Source organism: Lutra lutra, chromosome X (genome assembly GCF_902655055.1).
Source record: "Lutra lutra chromosome X, mLutLut1.2, whole genome shotgun sequence".
Lineage (NCBI taxonomy): Eukaryota > Metazoa > Chordata > Mammalia > Carnivora > Mustelidae > Lutra > Lutra lutra.
In genome coordinates, this window is record NC_062296.1 from 45765823 (window position 1) to 45784283 (window position 18461).

Genomic DNA, 18461 nt, shown 5'->3' on the forward strand with positions numbered 1-18461 from the left:
CCTCCCCAATGGAATCTTATATTCCACTTCCAACTCTGCCAGTAAGGTGGCATCACGGATGTTGATGTTTCCATTAGAAGTGATTTGCAAGGCATCCTGCCAGGGTTAGGGAGGCTGCTATTCAGGGGCATCATTGGAACTGAAGTCCATTTAATCTAAGTGTTTTCCCTAAAATAATCAATAACCTTGTCTCCTTAATAATTCTTCTTGTGTTATAAGGTAATACAATCAAAATAAGACACAAAGTAGCACTTTATTTCTTTTTAAATGTACCCTCTTTGCTTTTTTTTTTAAGATTTTATTTATTTGACAGAGAGAAACACAGCAAGAGAGACAAAGCAGCACATTAAATAAAGCATGGTCAGGGTTGCCTGAGTGGCTCAGTCAGTTAAGCGCCTGCTTTCAGCTCAGGTCCTGGGATCAAGCTCCGTGATGGCTCCCTATTCGGGGGGGAACCTGCTTCTCCCTCTCCTTCTGTCCCTCCCTCCGCTTTTGCGTGCTCTCTCTCTCTCTCACTCTCTCTCAAATAAATAAATAATCTTTAAAAGCAAGCAAGGTCAGTGTATTGTTTTTCTGGTTTGTGGAGGGATACTAGAAGCACCTCTTCACTTTAAAAAATCACTAAAGTGGTATCAGCTGGCTATAAGGTAGACAATTCTAAAGTTGCATGTATTATTTAAGAAAAAAAATCTTTGAGGGGCGCCTGGGTGGGTCAGTGGGTTAAAGCCTCTGCCTTCGGCTCAGGTCATGATCCCAGGGTCCTGGGATCGAGCCCCGCATCAGGCTCTCTGCTCAGTAGGGAGCCTGCTTCCTCCTCTCTCTGCCTGCCTCTCTGCCTACTTGTGATCTCTATCTGTCAAATAAATAAATAAAATCTTAAAAAAAAAAGAAAAAAAAATCTTTCAATGTTAGAAAGGGTACTAGTAGTTCATAGTCAAATGCATGCTAATATCATTAAAAGTGATTATCAATATCTAGTATTATTCAATCTTGATTATAATTGATCTCTAGAAGAATCCAAGCCTCAAATACCCATTTCTTCCACAGTCTAGGTGAGATTACTGTCTCTGGCTCCTAAATATTTTTAGTCTTCTACTAATCTGTCATATGTGAAGCTTAATCTCCTAAGGATTAGGACTTCATGACTCCTCTGAAATTCTAAAAATTTATGTCTATACTGGTTTCAGAGAAATGGACCAAGTATAATGGCAATGAGAGTTGACAATTACAGAAACAAAAATAGCAGCTAACATTTGAGCACTTACTATGTGTTAGGCAGGGGCTTTATGTGGATTATCTTCTCTGTGAGAAAGGTACTACTATCTTATGTTCTTGAGGGAAGTGAAGCTTAGAAAACTTATGTGGCGTGCCTAAGATTACACCCTAAAAAGAGTGGTTGACAGGTGATTAGAAAAAGGAACGGGCTTAAACCATTTGCTCTTTTTACTATGTATCAACCATCCCAAAAAGCACTGAATATAATTATAACCTACAAAGAAATTGTAAAATTAAAACAATTTCTCTGGCATATATTATGATCTAGTGGTCTATTCTTATTCAGATGAATAATCATTTTTACGCCAGTGAATACAAAGAAACAATGCTAGAACTTGTTTTATTGAATAATAAACATATAACTTGAGATAAATGAGGCAGAGAAGTAGGAAACAATGACATCAAACCTCAATTATGCTTCAGTTATGAGCGTGGCTCCTTATAGGTACAGGTCAACAAAAATTGGGTTCATGTGCCACCATGTGGTTAATATGCTATAGGTTACTGTTACTTTCCCTACAATTAAATGGGTCCTTTTGAACTTTTATTCCTCAAAATAAATGTATGGAAGTTCCCTAAAAAGGCTGATTAGCTATTCTAGACTTCACATCAAATTAGTGTGAATATTTCTCACTAATGTTAAAAAAGACCAACGTAAAATCCTGTATTAACACTGCACAGTAACATCACTGTTTAGTAAACTATGCTCTGAGGTATTGAAACTTTAATAAAGAGTAAGGACAAAGGGAGAAAATCATATACAAGATCAGGGTTGAAGAAGCAGACCTAAAGCCTCACTTTGGATACTTTAGTTTACATCTCCATTTTGCTCTCTTTATAATTACCAACATGCAGTACACCTTTAAAAAGACATAGGCAGTACAGGGCTAGAAAAGGGAAGTACCAAAAAAACCTTTTATGCCAGGTTTACTGACTTCTTTTAATAAAGGTACAGAGCTTAGGCTGTAAACTCACTTAAGCATATTATGAAACATGACCCCGACCAAGATTTTCATCTCTGGTATCTGTGTAATTCATAAGTTTTTATTATGTTCAGTTAGCTAGCATATAGTACATCATAAATTTTGTTGTAGTGTTCAACGATTCATTATTCATAAGTTTACTATCAGAAAAGATACTCTGCCTAACATAGTCTACATAAACATTAACAGAAACAAGTTATTACTTTAACAGTGAAAAAATAAACAGTTAAGAATCAGTCAACAAATCTTTATCACTAGAAACTTATGTTAAACTGTAAGTTTAGATCATGCTGGAAGTTTCAAAGTGGCTGAAAACATTATTACCACGAACAACTAAAGAGCTGCACCAATACTTTCTGGACATGATTCAGAAGACCCTAAAATCAATATATTTAAATAATGGGTTCAAAGGACAACAAGACTGTTACATTTCAAAAAAAGAAAAGCAGTACCAACAACAGCAAGAAACCAATGAGGGGATTTAACAAAATATAACTTATGGGGTGGGGTGGAGAACAGAGCTGACTAAAATAGTTAATTCAGTACAGAACTGAGACACGAATTAAAAGCTCCAATTCTCTTCCTTTCACACACCTGCTGTGACAGAAAAATCACTCTTCATATCAATTTTACTACTTGCAATAATAAATCTGACACTGCCTTTCAATGATATATGGATCATTAAGGAACAATAAAAAGTCTAGTTAAATATCACTATAAAGGCAACTCAAATTTCAAGAAAGGCCATATAAAAGTGCCAGCATTATATTATCCACTATGGATGAAAAGAAAAGGAGCAAAGGATATAGTTCTTGCCTTTAAAGAGCTGCAAAGATAAAAAGACAAGAAAAACAGTCAAGTGGTTAATAAATTAAGTCTGAGATAGTAAATCTAATTTTTAAAAATTTAAAAAAAGAAAGTAGGGAAGTAAAAGAAAGTAAACGAGAACAGAAGTACAGGAGGAGGAATTACACAGTAATTAAAGAGGATGTGATATGGCAGAAAAAGATACAATAATCACATACCAAGTAAGATAAAAATAAACACTTCAGGAAATATCAAAAGGCAATAAAAATTAACTCAAAAAGGCATCAATTTAATTATTTAGATAAAAGCAATTTGAAGGGGAAATGAAAATATATCATTTTTAGCAGTCCTTCATCTTGAACATGATGTATAAAAAAGGAAGGTATCTGCAATTGTACTATAATGATAGGAACCAACTCTGAAATGTCTTTAATAAGAGCAGGCTCAAATACTAAGAAATCCCGTACTATGAATTTCAAAAACACCCACTTGTACCTATTTTAGAGAGGACCAATTTTCAAATTCTTATTAAAGGAAATCAAAACCAAACAGTAGTGTATAAAGTTAAATGAAATTCTAAATATAAGCCTAGGGAACAAAGTTAACATTGAGTACCTACACTGTGCTTGGTACTTCTCTATCCCCATTGCTACCACCTTACTTCAGGCCTGCAATACCTCTCTCATCTGGACTCCAAAATGCTATTAAAAATAGCATCCTATATTATTGTTTTGGAATTAAAGAGTTACCTGAATAAACTGAAAAAAAAAAAAAAAAAAAAGGCATCCTAACAGGTATCTTTGCATCTATTTTCCTTTCTCCAATCCATCCTAAACACTGATACCCAAAGTGATTTTTCTAAAATAAAAACTTGATGTTGGCGGTTTTCTTAAAATCATTACAACAAGGTGGGTGGGGTTATGGACATTGGGGAGGGTATGTGCTATGGTGAGTGCTGTGAAGTGTGTAAACCTGGCGATTCACAGACCTGTACCCCTGGGGATAAAAATATATTATATGTTTATAAAAAATAAAAATAAAAAAAATCATTACAACGATCCAACAGCCTGTAACACAATGTCCGAACTCTAACTTCTATGATCTGATTCTTGTGTCTCTCCAGTCTTTTCTCTTATCTCTTCCCCAGGCCTACTCTCCCTTACTCTATCTCCTTTTACTCTATTATTTTTTAACTAAAGGCTCCTAAAACTTGCCTTGCTGTTTGATGCGCATGTTTCTTTATCCTGCTCTTCCTCTTGAAGGGCCTTCACCTTTTGCCCTCATAGCAATGCAAATTGCTACGCACTTCTATTTTCAACATCAGTTCAAGTCCTCCTAACGTCAACTTCCCATCTCCAACTTTTCCAAGAAAGAACTTCCTTGATGTCTATACAGATTTTATATTATAGGATCTATAACTTTTATTACATCTACTTGCTTATAATAAGTACATTGACTGGACTCTTTAGGGGCAGGAACCTAGTCTTATTTACCAATGTATCCTTAGTAACAGCATAAACAGTAGTTTGCAGGTATCTGAAAAGTTTTTAATGAATGAATGAATAAGCTTCATTATTTAGGTAAATTTTTCACTGCCTACCTACTGAAAGCTACAGTTTAGCATCAGTTATTGAGTTCTCTCATTTATTTTCTTGAAGTGTTTGATTCACTCCATAACCAGCACCCTATTATTATAGGTTCTCATCCCACATTTTACTACCAGGCTAATTTTCCAAAAGCCTACATTCATCATATAACAGGCCCATTCATAAACTTATAGTGAATACTATTTTAAATCCAAATGCCTCCATTTACCTTTCATGGCTCTCCATAAGCTGGCTCCACCTAACCCACACATCACCCACCCAATTTCAACTCTATACCTGGCCAATCTTTTCATCATACCTTGAGTCAGGTACCTAAATCATTATCTTTCCCTTTGCCCAAATTGTTTCACGCTGCATTCAAACCTCATTATTTCCTAATCCAATCAAATACTAACCACCTTTTATTAGCCAGTCTGATTTTTTTCCCACCAAAACTGTACCTGAATGCTCCATTCTCCATTTTTTTAACCATACACTATTTGGTCAACACATTCAGTACCAGTCACATCCACACTTCATTCTTTTTCTTGAAATAATGCTACCTTTCTCTCCCCAAATACACTATCACTTCCTTCAGGTAAATCTCATACAATACCCTATTTTATTTCCTTTTAGATCCCTGACAGTTCTTAGTTATTATGATAGTCAGAAAGGTACTGTGGTATAGTATACTACTTTTTAAATTAAAAATATATATATATTTATTTATTTATCAGAGAGAGCAAGAGAGCGAGCACAAGCAGAGAGAGCAGCAGGCAGAGGGAGAAGCAGGCTCCCCGCTGAGCAAGGAGCCTGATGTGGGACTTGATCCCAGGACCCTAGGGTCATGACCTGAGCCACCCAGGCATCCCCAGCACCCTGTTATAAAACCTTTTTTAAAAAGCACTAATAGGGGCACCTGGGTGGCTCAGTGGGTTAAGCCTCTGCCTTCAGCTCAGGTCATGATCTCAGCATCCTGGAACCGAGCCCTGCATCAGGCTCTCTGTTCAGCAGGAAGCCTGCTTCCTCCCCACCCCCTCTGCCTGCCTCTCTGCCTACTTGTTATCTCTGTGTGTGTGTGTGTGTCAAATAAATAAGTAAAATCTTAAAAAAAAAGCACTATAAGTTATGGGAATAAAAAGTAGACACTAAGAAAAAAAAAAGAACTAACATCCTCTGTTTAAATTAAATCATATGTTGCAGCCCAATGCATAAAAGAGATAAAAGGAGCGGGACTCTGATTGAAATGGGATATGGGGTTTGCAGTGCTGCCTGTCTGGCCTTCCACTACTCACTTAGCCACACGGTAGCCCTGGAGTACCTCTGCTAATCTACTGGAGGTTCCTTGGAATACAGTTTGAAAACTGTTAAGTTCAAGTTCTAGCTCTAACACTTATTAGTAATGTACTCTTGGGTAGTCACAAACTAAACTTTAGTTTCCTAAGATAATAAATAAAATAAGTAAGACTTTTGTAAAATGAAAGCTTTCTATAAATTTGAGGAATTTACCACTTCATAAGCTATGAGCTAAACTGGCTATATTATACAATCTCAACAGTTAACACCACATAATGGCATTAACTGTGAAAGAATTCTATATTTTAAAACAGCTTTATTTAAAATAAAGCATTCTAAATGTCATTCAACTCTAGGAATCCTGGGTCCTCTGCTTTATTTCTTCTACTTGGACTTAACTGTCTAATCTCTACTTGGGGAGCAATAAAGTATATAATGATAAGAGTACATGCTTTCAAGTTGGGCAGACTTGGTTTGAAGGCCAGCTTCACCACTAATTAGGTGGGTAAACTTGGGTAAGTTACATAACCTCTTCAAACCTTAATTTCCTCATCTCAAACATGAAAACAGCATTGTCAGCTTTTCAGATGCCACTAGATTAAAGAAGATAATCTGAACAAACTGTTTTGCATTCGATATGAAACACAGTAAGAAATCAGTAAAAGTTAACTATTATTTTCCTTTTGGGAAGAGCTGTGGGAGAGTTGAAGCACTCTGTGTTAATATATCATTCAGTCCTCCTTTTTCTTTTGTTCTCAGGCAAACGGTTATAGCACCAAAAGCAAAACACAGTAAGTAAAGTCTATAAATGAAAAAGCACGACACCTTTAACAACTCAGAGTACCAAGTTATAAAACAGATGGTTTCTTTCCAGACATCCTATAACAATTAAATAGCATTTCTTTCCGGATTTTTAAAATCTTCTTTAAAGCACAGATAATGCCTTGTTGTTCTTAGTATACCCTCACAGTATACCTTAAAGTCAGCAAATAATAAATGTTTATCAATGTAAACAAATATTCCTAAAATCAGAAATTTACCATATAGTGAGCAACTTCAAAGCAACTGCCTCCGGAATGTTTGCTTCCTATCAGAAATATTACTAAGCATGATGCATTTCTTACAAAAACTGAAGCTTAAGGTTAAGTATAATTTTAGGAAAGATGCTAATTAGATAAAAATCATTCTCAAATTGAAAAGGGAAATTTCACTATTTTTAATGTCTACATCCTTTAAAGAATACTTCTTGCCATACAGAATTAAGTAACTAGGGGACGCCTGGGTGGCTCAGTTGGTTAAGCAGCTGCCTTCGGCTCAGGTCATGATCCCAGCGTCCTGAGATCGAGTTCCACATCGGGCTCCTTGCTTGGCAGGGAGCCTGCTTCTCCCTCTGCCTCTGCCTGCCACTCTGTCTGCCTGTGCTCACTCTCGCTTCTCTCTCTATGACAAATAAATAAATAAAATCTTAAAAAAAAAAAAGAATTAAGTAACTAGTAAGAAAGCTGTTGGGAATATAAGAATTAAATCAAGGCAAGTGAACACTATGTAGCTGTTTTTTAAAAAAGTGTATGTACCAATATGGAAAGATGTTCAAGAAACACCTAGGTAAAAAGAACAAGTCATAGAAGAATATATATGATACGATTCCATTTGTGTTTGTTTTTAAAGCAATACAAATTTACATACAGAAAAAATTCCAAAGACTATTCAAGATCCTATTCACATTCTATAATAACATAATTAAGAAAGTCAATTCACTATCAGTTTAATATTTCATAACATTACAATGAAATTATATTCTTTAAAGTGTTTTAAATATAACATAAAAAAGTAGATTTAAACCCCCATGTGGCCCTAAGCCATTATCAAAGGGATTTGATAGAGACTGTCACAAAAACTCTTTTTTCCTAGATGCTCTATCGGTAAACTTTATTTTTTAATTATTTTTTTAGTGTTCCATGATTCATTATTTGCGTATCAGTAAACTTTAAATGGAATAGTTCACTGATTAGAAAAACAAAATATTTTTATATAGACAAAAGATATTTTTAAAAAACCTCCAAATGGTTAATGTTCATGTTACTTGAATTGATACATATATTAAAAGTTAACTGGAGAAATCACTGATTCATGTTACCATTAGATAGTTATTTATTACTCCTACCCTTTGTTGCTTTGTGTCTAACCATATGAAGAACTGAGATACTTACGAGGCTTAGGGTTTTGTTTTGTTTTGTTTTTCTTTTTTAAACAAATGACTAAAGTTACTTTGGTAGAGTGATACCATAACTGGGGAGCTGCTCTTTCAAGTCTCAGCTACATGGAACATTAAGTGCTTGAATTTGAAGCCAAGACAACAGGAAAAGCAACCCCTTAACAATTCCCCCTAAAATGACTTTTTAGATTAACTAGAATATGTTTGAACATATTTAGATCATTATTTTAGACCAGAGAACATGTGGCTTTCTCTTATGTTCAAAAGGGTCAAAATGATATCTACCATCATAATAAATTTCTATTCTAATCTAAATAATGTCTTTTTTTTTAAATCCAAGAACAATGGACCAGAAGACAGATGTAGATACTACTCCTGGCTCTGCCACGTATTAGCTGGAAACCATGGGCAAGTCACTGAATATCTCTGACCCTAGGTTTCCCCACTTACATAAAATATAAGGGCTTGACAAGATTACCTCTAAAAGCATCCTTTTCCAAGTGTGAAAGTCTTACTCGCTTTGTGACAGTGAAAAATATCGAGACACTTTATTTGCTGATTCCTAACTGCTATATGATAGCAAAGAATGTTAAGGAAGATATATTTCAATTTCATATAGAAATATTAAAATTATATATGCCCTCTACTGGAGATTATTAAAAGAGAAATATACTATTTCCTTTACGGTTTCTGCACAGCAACTTTTTCCCATAGGGCTGAAATTTTTACTTGGCATAAAATACACATTTCAGATTACAGTATCTTTTTGCAGTTTTATGTGGAGAACTGACTAAGCACCCTCTTATTGAAATAAGATTTTATTCTTTTTGAAACATTCTGAAATACAGCCTTAGTTAAATGACTAACTTTCACCATAATAGTAAAGTATCTTTGGTCCAAGGTAGGTTTTATTTTTTTTAAAGCTAATAATCTAAAGATGTTTACCTTTGGCAGCATGGGAGTATCCCTCTTCTTCTTTTTTTCTGAATTAGGGTCATCTAGTAAGTCTGGCTCAAAAGTATAAAGTTCAGTAAGCTCATTCATGGTAAAATGACGCTCAACCTGCTGCTGATCAACAACTCGAAAAGACAGTGACTGCTTAGTTACTTGCCGATCATAAATCTTATCTTCCATGGTTCCCTTTGTAAAAAGAAGGAATAATATATAAATAGCAAAACTTCATAGTGATATACTCCCACAGAACAAGTTTTATTAGCAGTGCTGCTTAATTCATGAGAGATTTCATCTGTTCACCATAGTTTACCTTAAGAAAAAAGAAAAGTACATTACTGATAATCATCCTGTATTATCTGACCAATATACATTCAAGTTTTGCTTTACATATTTCTGTACTTAGTGGAAGTAGAAAAGTAGTTAGATACCAAGGTGACAGAAATAAAGAAGTACATAAAATGACATTTTAGAGGATTATAAAAATAGTAATTCAAGAAAGCAGTTTAGTTCCTTCTCAGTGGAATATAAGCGCTCAATAATTACTATAAAAAACCTTCCTATCAAGGCTTACTTTCTATCATTTCAGGAGAGAAAATTAACAAATAAAATGCCTTATCTACTACATATATATCATTTTAAGCCAGAATGTAAAGGAGCTTTTAATTTAAATGACAGGAAAGGGGTTACACTGCAGTTTGCCAATTATATTAAGTACCACAGAAGATCAAAAGAGTGAGGACTGATCTACCAATATAACTCAGTCTCTGGTTTAGAAGCCCAGATTTGGAGGCAGGTGGAGAGAATCGCATCTGTTCCCAAAACATGTGTAACAGTAAAAAGGCAACTTGATTCTATAAACCTGTATTACCTTATACTGCATCCACCTCTTTGATTTTACTTGTTTTTCTTAAATTTCAGTTTGTTTTTTAATATCTGAGTTTATATTTAAAGGAAATGACTTTAATATTCTTTTCCTAGAAGGTATTTAATATTCTTTGTAATGATTTTTTTGTCATTATAAGTTAACTTTTTCTTCCTACTTACCCATGTTCTTCAAATTAAGAGAGTATCTGGTAGCCACTCAAGACAATGATCATTTGACCTTTACATCTATAAGCAAATCAGATTAACTTATTTGCTTTTCTATGTATGCTAAGTAAAAGAACTATAAATGTTTAACTTTCCTGAACAAGCAAGAAAATTCTAAATCTGTTTACCCATGCAAATCCATCTCAATCTGAGAAAGCTGACATTATAGACATGGATGAACTACAAAACAGAAAATCCTAAGAAGCCAAAATTGACCTCTGCTGCTTTATATATAGGATTAGGGTTGATGTTTTCAAATTCATTTACTTCTCTATAATGCATACATGTTTGGCACTCTAAAAACATCATCAATTTCATCCAAGCTTTCACTATGAAAAAAGAAAATACAAACTGTAAACCTACCTGAGCTAAGAACCTATATACATACACAGGTTTAGTCTGTCCAAAGCGATACACTCGGAATATACTCTGGATGTCATAAGATGGATTCCAAGAAGCATCAAATATAATCACTCGATTAGCAGCTACCAAATTAATTCCAAGAGATCCTGCTTTGGTGGAAATGATAAACAATCGTCCTCTGAAAATAAAAACATGCATAAATGCTTTAGTAATAAGTGCTCCATAGATATTTTAATTATGATATGACTTTTTAATCCTAAGGTGGTTTTTTGAACAATTAGGAGTTCAAAGAATTCAATTCTCACTTACTGAAGAAAACTAGACATGTCTAAGGAGTCAGGTTGATGATTTATATGTACAGGAAGAATCCTACTGCTGGAAAACAAGAGTCTGATTTAGGAATAAAGATATATATGGAAAGCACATGTTTACAGAGTATTCAAGGTATATACAGATCAGTAAATGTCAAAAATCCATGTTTAACTCCAAAGTTCATACTGTGTTCAGTACTGTTATGAGCAATAACTAATACATCAAAATAAAGGACAGTGCACAAGGGCCTAACTGTAGGAGGGGTGAGTGAAAGGCAATTGTAATACAGTGTAATGACATACAGAAAGAATAGGTAATAAACATAGGGAGAGGTTAGACAGATGCAAGATACTAAAGTAGTTAAAATCGAAGCAAGAAGAAAGAGGGCTCCAGGAAGGATGTGTTAAAAAAAAAAAAGAAGAAATACCAAAAACTGTAAGATATCTAGGAATAAACCTAATCAAAGAGGTAAAAGATCTGTACTCTAAGAACTATAGAACACTGATTAAAGAAATTGAAGAGGACACAAAGAAATGGATAAACATTCCATACTCATGGATAGGAAGAACAAATATTATTAAAATGTCTAAACTATGAAAACCAATCTACACATTTAATGCAATCATGAAAGTATTTTTCATAGAGCTAGAACAATCCTAAAATATGTATGGAACCACAAAACACTGCGAATAGCCAGGCAATCTTGAAAATGAAAAGTAAAGCTGGAGGTATCATAATTCCAGACTTCAAGCTATATGACAAAGCTGTAGTGATCAAGACAGTATGGTACTGGCATATAAACAGACACATTTATCAATGGAACAGACTAGAAAATCTAGAAAAGGACCCTCAACTCTATGGTCAACTAATCTTTGGCAAAGCAGGAAAAGAATGCCCAGTAGAAAAAAGGCAATCTCCTCAACAAACGGTGTTGGGAAATTGGACAGCCACATGCAGAAGAATGAAAGGACCACTTTCTTCCACCACACACAAAAATAAATTCAAAATGGATGAAAGACCTAAATGTGAGACAGGAGTCCATCAAAATCCTAGAGGAGAACACAGGCAGCAACCTCTCTGACAATAGCCACAGCAACTTCTTACAAGATACATCTCCTAAGCCAAGGGAGAAAAAGCAAACATGAACTACTGGAACTTCATCAAGGTAAAAATCTTCTGCACAGTGAAAGAAACAACAAAACTAAAAGGCAGCCCACAGAATGGGAGAAGATATTTGCAAACGACATAACTGATAAAAGGGTTAGTATCCAAAATCTATAAAGAACTTAACAAACTCAATACCCAAAAAACAAATAACCCAGTTAAGAAATGGGCAGAAGACATGAAAAAACACTTTTCCAAAGAAGACATACAAATAGCTAACATATGAAAAGATGTTCAATGCCACTCATCATCAGGGAAATACAAATCAAAATCACAATGAGATACTACCTCATACAGGTCAGAATGACTAAAATTAATAACACAGGGAATGACAGGTGTTGGCGAGCATGCAGAGAACGGGGAATCCTCTTACACTGTTGGTGGGAATGCAAGCTGGTACAGCCACTTTGGAAAACAGTTTGGAGGTTCCTCAAGATGTTAAAAATAGAACTACCCAGCAATTACACTACTAGTTATTTAGCCAAAGGATATAAAAATACTGATTCAAAGGCGCACATGCACTCCTAATGTTTATAACAGCAATGCCCACAATAGCCAAAATATGGAAAGAGCCCATGACTAATGAATAGATAAAAAAGATGTGCTGTGCACATGCGCGTGCGCGCGCACGCACACACACACACACACACACACACACAGAGTGGAATATTATTCTGCCATCAAAAAGAATGAAATCTTGCCATTTGCCATGATGTGGATGGAACTAGAGTGTATTATGCTAAGCGAAATAAGTCAGAGAAAGACAATTAGCATATGATTTCACTCATTTTTGGAATTAAGGAAACAAAACAGATGAACATAGGGGAAAACAGAGAGGGAGGCAAACCATAAGAGACTCTGAACTGTAGAGAACGAAGTGAGGGCAGCTGGAGGGGACGTGGGTATTAAGGAGGGCACTTGTGATGAGCACTGGGTGTTATATGTAAGTGATGAATTACTAATTTCTACTCCTGAAACCTAAATTACACTAAATGTTAAATAACTAGAATTTAAATAAAAACCTAAACAATAAATTAAAAAAAAAAGAAACTAATAGATTACATGCTGTGCTGTAACACAAGAATTTAAATTTCTGAGAATGTGGGAATGAATTAGTTGACAGGTTCATAGAAAACTAAGCAAATGTTAAAACAGAAACCATTAATTGAACGAAAATGAACATGTGCATGAAAAAGGGAAAAGTAATCATAGTATTGTAGATGGCTTGTGTGTGAATATTTACATAATCACAATAAAGCAAACACTCCAAATATTACAACATTACAAATAATTATAATATTGCAAATATTACAAAAAATATTTTGGGAAAATAAATAAGGAAAAGCATGCATGTGCATGTGGGTAAATTCCCATCTTAGATTTTAGAAAGGATATATGAAAATAAATACCAGCAGAATTGCCAAGAGCTGAAACCTGTTACCTGGAGCAAGTCATATGTACCATGTGTAGGAAGGGGTTGGTCAAGGGACTGGTTTTCATCTCAAGCCTTATAGAACTATTTTTTAAAAATATATTAATATATTACTTTAATATAAATAAAACCAATTTAGAAAGATTTTACGTAACATTTTTAAAAAATATAAACAAATCTAAAGAAAAAAACCTACTCAGTTCCATTCCCCAGAAACAAACTCCTTTCAAGTTATGGTATATTTCCTAAGGTTTCTTTTTCCTAAGTGTATATATTTTTGGTTTTCCATAGTTTATATTATGAGCATTTCCTCAAATATCTTGGTAAACACCATGCTTGGTAGCTAAATAATATTCCACTGGATGACTATATTATTTGTTTACTGTTGGCCAACTTAGAAGTGAGAAAACCCCTCGAATATAGCACACTCTCAAAATGCCTTTATACACCAAGCCTTACTTTCTGTAATTCCATGAAGGGAAATAAATAACTAAAATGCCATACTGACTACATATATAGTATTATACACTAAAATGCAAAGACACTCAAAATTTAAATAACAGAGAGTTTACAATTAAGTAAAATCCTGCAGAAAATAAACACAGGTGCTAAATTCATGTTTTATATTTACTTGGAGTTACCACATATAAAAGAATATAGGCTACAGAAATTAACAAATGCAAGAAAATATATTCATTCACAGTTATAGATAAGATCATAAGGTTGAAAATAAAGAATATGTACAACACAAAGGACTAGATTACACTCTGCCTATTCAATGAGTTACATTACCAATAAAAACCTACAATATTATGTGAAAAAAGCAGGATATAGAACATTATTAAGTATAACTGCAACTGCACTAAAAAATAAAACATATACATACATACATACAATGTTAACAGTTCTCTTTGGTCAATGAAATTATGATATTTATTTTCTTTACATTTCTCTGTATTACTACAGGGAACAAACTGTGCTTTGTTTAATTAATGAACATATTTAAGGGATTATGGACAACTGGGGCACCACAATTATTCCAGTTATTTATATCTATTCCACACCAGTAAAAGGATCAAGCATACAGAATGGCATAAAATATGTAGGTTAAACACACACACACACCAGGAAACCCTGTAGATAACTTCAAAATTCTTTGGTAGTTGAATGGGCTTAATAAGCATGTTTATCAAATTGCTATACATCCCAAGTACTGAATTGGACTGCTAATACAAAAGATGAAAAAATACCCACTCATTGCCCTAAAGGAGTGCAACTATAAGACAAAAAAGCATATAAAAATAAGCAGTCTAGGGGCACCTGGGTGGCTCAGTGGGTTAAGTCTCTGCCTTCGGCTCAGGTCATGATCTCAGGGTCCTGGGACTGAGCCCCACACTGGGCTCTCTGCTTAGCAGGGAGCCTGCTTTCCCCTCTTTCTCTGCCTGCTGCTCTGCCTACTTGTGATCTCTCTCTATCTGTCAAATAAATAAATAAAATTTAAAAAATCAGTTTAATTTACAATAATGGAGGTACTGATTTACACGTTATTGATGTGATCAATGACATATTCTGGTTTTTAAAAGCACCTAAGTGGGAAGCAAAACTGTTTAATTTTGTGCCCAAAAGAAAAATAAAGAAACAAAGTCGAGTAAGTAAGTACTAAGAATTATTTTACAACTATTTAACCTCTAATATTATTCAATACAGAATATATAAATCCATACTGAGATAAGCTAATTAGAATATTTTTAGATTTTCCTAATACTAAATATCAGTATTAAAATATACACTCAAACACAATTAAAATATGAACTATTTGAATAATGCTGCTATAAACCCTCTGGGCATGTGTTTTGGTAAAGACATGTAAGCATTTCTATTAGGTATATACCCAAGAGTAGAACTGCTGGGTCATAGGGTATGTATATAACATTGTTAAAGCTGAACAAGTAGTTCCCCAAAGTGGTTATTCCAATTTACCTTCCCACCAGCAGTGTGTGAGAGTTCCAATTGTTCCAGATCCTTGATAACTCATGGTATTACCTGTCATTATTGTAAACTTTAAAAAAAAATAGCTTAAGATTCACAAGACTTTGTAACAGTAGTATAGAGAGTTCCAGTGTACCCCTCATTCAGCTCTCCATAATGGCACTAACTTACATAACTAGAATACATTGTCAAAACCAGGAAATTGATGTTGGTACAATACTGTGAACTCAGGGTCATTTAATTTCACCAGTTTTTACAGGTGTTTTCTCGTTTGTGTATAACTCCATGAAATTTATCATGTATGTAGACTCATGCAACCATGGGCACAAAACTGTTCCATCACCACAAAAAAAAAAACCCTCTTTTGTGTTATCCCTCAGTATTTACACCTTCCCCCACCACCACTAATTTCTAGCAACTATAATTGTGTCATATCAAGAATGCCATATGAAAGGAATTATATCGTATGTAACCTTTTGAAAGTGGAATTTTTCACTTACCATAATGCTCTTGAGATTCATCCAAGTTCTCTGGATCAGTATCAATAGTTCATTCCTTTCTGTTGCTGAGAACTATTTTAATATATAGCTACAATATAATTTGTTTATCCAGTCACATGTTTCAAGACACTTGGATTATTTCCAGTTTTTGACTATTATAAATAAAGCTGCTACAAACACCTGTGTATAGGTTTCTTTTTTTTTTAAGATTTTATTTATTTATTTGACAGAGAGAGATCACAATTAGGCAGAGAGGCAGGCAGAGAGAGAGGGGGGGAAGTAGGCTCCCTGCTGAGCAGAGAGCCCGATGAGGGGCTCGATCCCAGGCCCCGGGATCATGACCTGAGCCGAAGGCAGAGGCTTTAACCCACTGATCCACCCAGGTGCCCCTGTGTATAGGTTTCTATGCGAAAATAAGTTTTCATTTATCTGGCATAGATTTCCAAAACTGACTGCAGGGTTGTATGGTAAGAATATGTTCGTTTCTTTCTTTCTTTTTTTTTTAAACACCCAATTGTTTCCCAGGAAGAGCAGCTGTGCCATTTTATATTTTCACCAGCACTGTGGGAGAGATCCAGTTTCTCTGTGTCCTTACCAGCATTTGGTAGTATCACTATCTTTTATTTTAGCCATTCTGACAGACGTGAACTTTCTATCCAGTTGTGATTTCAGTTTACATTTCCCTGTTGGCTAGTGATGAACATCTTTTCAAGTGCTTATTTGCCATGCATAGATCCTCTTAAATGAAATGTCAGTTAAAGTCCTTGGTCCATTTTCTAGGTGAAAACTGTTATTTGTTTTCTTACTGTTACATTTAAAGGATTTTTATATATTCTGAACATGAGTCCTTTATTAGATATGCTATTTGCAAATATTTTCTCCAAGCCTGTGGTTTGTATTTCCTTTTCTTAACAGGGTCATTTATAGACCAAAGTTTTTAATTTTGATTGTACAATTATTGACTTTTTTCTTTAATGGATTTTATCCCTTTGGTGTCATGACTAAAAACTTTTTACCTAAATTAGCTTCTGAAGATTTTCTTCTATGCTTTCTTAATAAGTATAATGTTTCACATTCAGATTTATGACCCGTTTTGACTCAATTTTTGAATGGGGGTTAGGGTTAGGTCAAGGTTCGTTTTAGTCTATGAATATCCAATTGTTTCAATTCCATTTGTTGAAGAGACTATCCTCCCTTCACTGAAATACTTCTGCACCTTTGTCAAAAATGTTTTTAACTTGCATTTCTCTGATGATTAATAAAGATGAGCACCTTTTTGCATGTTTATTGGCCACATGCATACCGTCTTTTGTAAAGTCCTTTTGAAGTTCTTTTCTCATCTTTTTATGGGTCTGGTTTATCCTACTTATTTTTAAGAATTCTTTGTATTTTCTGAGTAAGAGTCCTTTTTGGATCTATGTATTAAGAATAGATTCTCCTAGATATTTGCAAATGACATATCCAATAAGGAGTTAATATTCAAAATATATAAAGAACTTATACAACTCAACATCAAAAAACCCAAATAATTCTATTAATAAAAGGGCAGAGAATTTGAATAGACCTTTTTCCAAATAAGACATACAGATGACCAACAGACACATGAAAAGATGCTCAACATCATTAACCAACAAGGAAATGCAAATCAAAACCACAATGAGGTATCATCTCATACCTGTCAGAATGGCTAAAATCAAAAACACAAGAAATAACAAGTGTTAGTGAGGATGGAGAGAAAAAAGAACCCTCATGCATTGTTGGTGGGGATGCAAATTGATATAGCCACTGTGGAAAACAGTATGGAGGCTCCTCAAAAAATTAAAAATAGAATTACCATATGATTTAATAATTCCACTACTGGGTATTTACCCAATGAAAATGAAAACACTACTGCAAAAAGATATATGCACCCCTATGTTTATTTACAGCAGTATTATTTACAATAGCCAAGATATGGAAGCAACCCAAGTGCCCACTGATAAATGAATGGATAAAGAAGATGGGTGTATGTGTGTGCCACACACACAATGGAATATTACTCAGCCATAAAAAAACAAGATTGTGCCACTTGAGACAACATGGATGGACCTGGGATGGACCTGCTAAGTGAAGTAAGTTAGAAAGAGAAAGACAAATACCGTATGATACCACATCATATGATATTTGTGGAATTTAAGAAAAAAATGAACAAACAAAAAAGAGACAAAAAACCAGATTCTCAAATACAGAGAACAAACTGATTGTTGCCAAGGGGAACTGGGTAGGGGAGGGATGAAACAGATGAAGGGAATCAAGAGTATGCTTATTTTGATGAGCAATGACTAATGCATAAAAGTACTGAATTATATTCTGTACCTGAAACTAATCGAACACTGTATGTTAATTATACTTCAATAAAAAAATGAAAACAAACTCAATCCCCCCCAAAAAGTATGTCTATATAAGCATAGAAACTCTAACCATAGTTATATCTGGTCTACTGAATTACAGGTAACA

General features: G+C 34.4%; 1 protein-coding gene across 7 annotated transcripts in view; it reads right to left on the minus strand.

The window, feature by feature from the left end:
• ATRX (ATRX chromatin remodeler) overlaps positions 1–18461 on the minus strand; it is a 315263-nt gene that overhangs the window by 21027 nt on the left and 275775 nt on the right. For all 7 annotated transcript variants that reach the window (XM_047714735.1, XM_047714739.1, XM_047714738.1 and 4 more), the window contains 2 exons: positions 10569–10746; positions 9108–9302 (listed from right to left, as the gene is read on the minus strand). In XM_047714735.1, coding sequence (XP_047570691.1) covers positions 9108–9302; positions 10569–10746 — 373 coding nt within the window. The remainder of the gene's footprint in view (positions 1–9107; positions 9303–10568; positions 10747–18461) is intronic.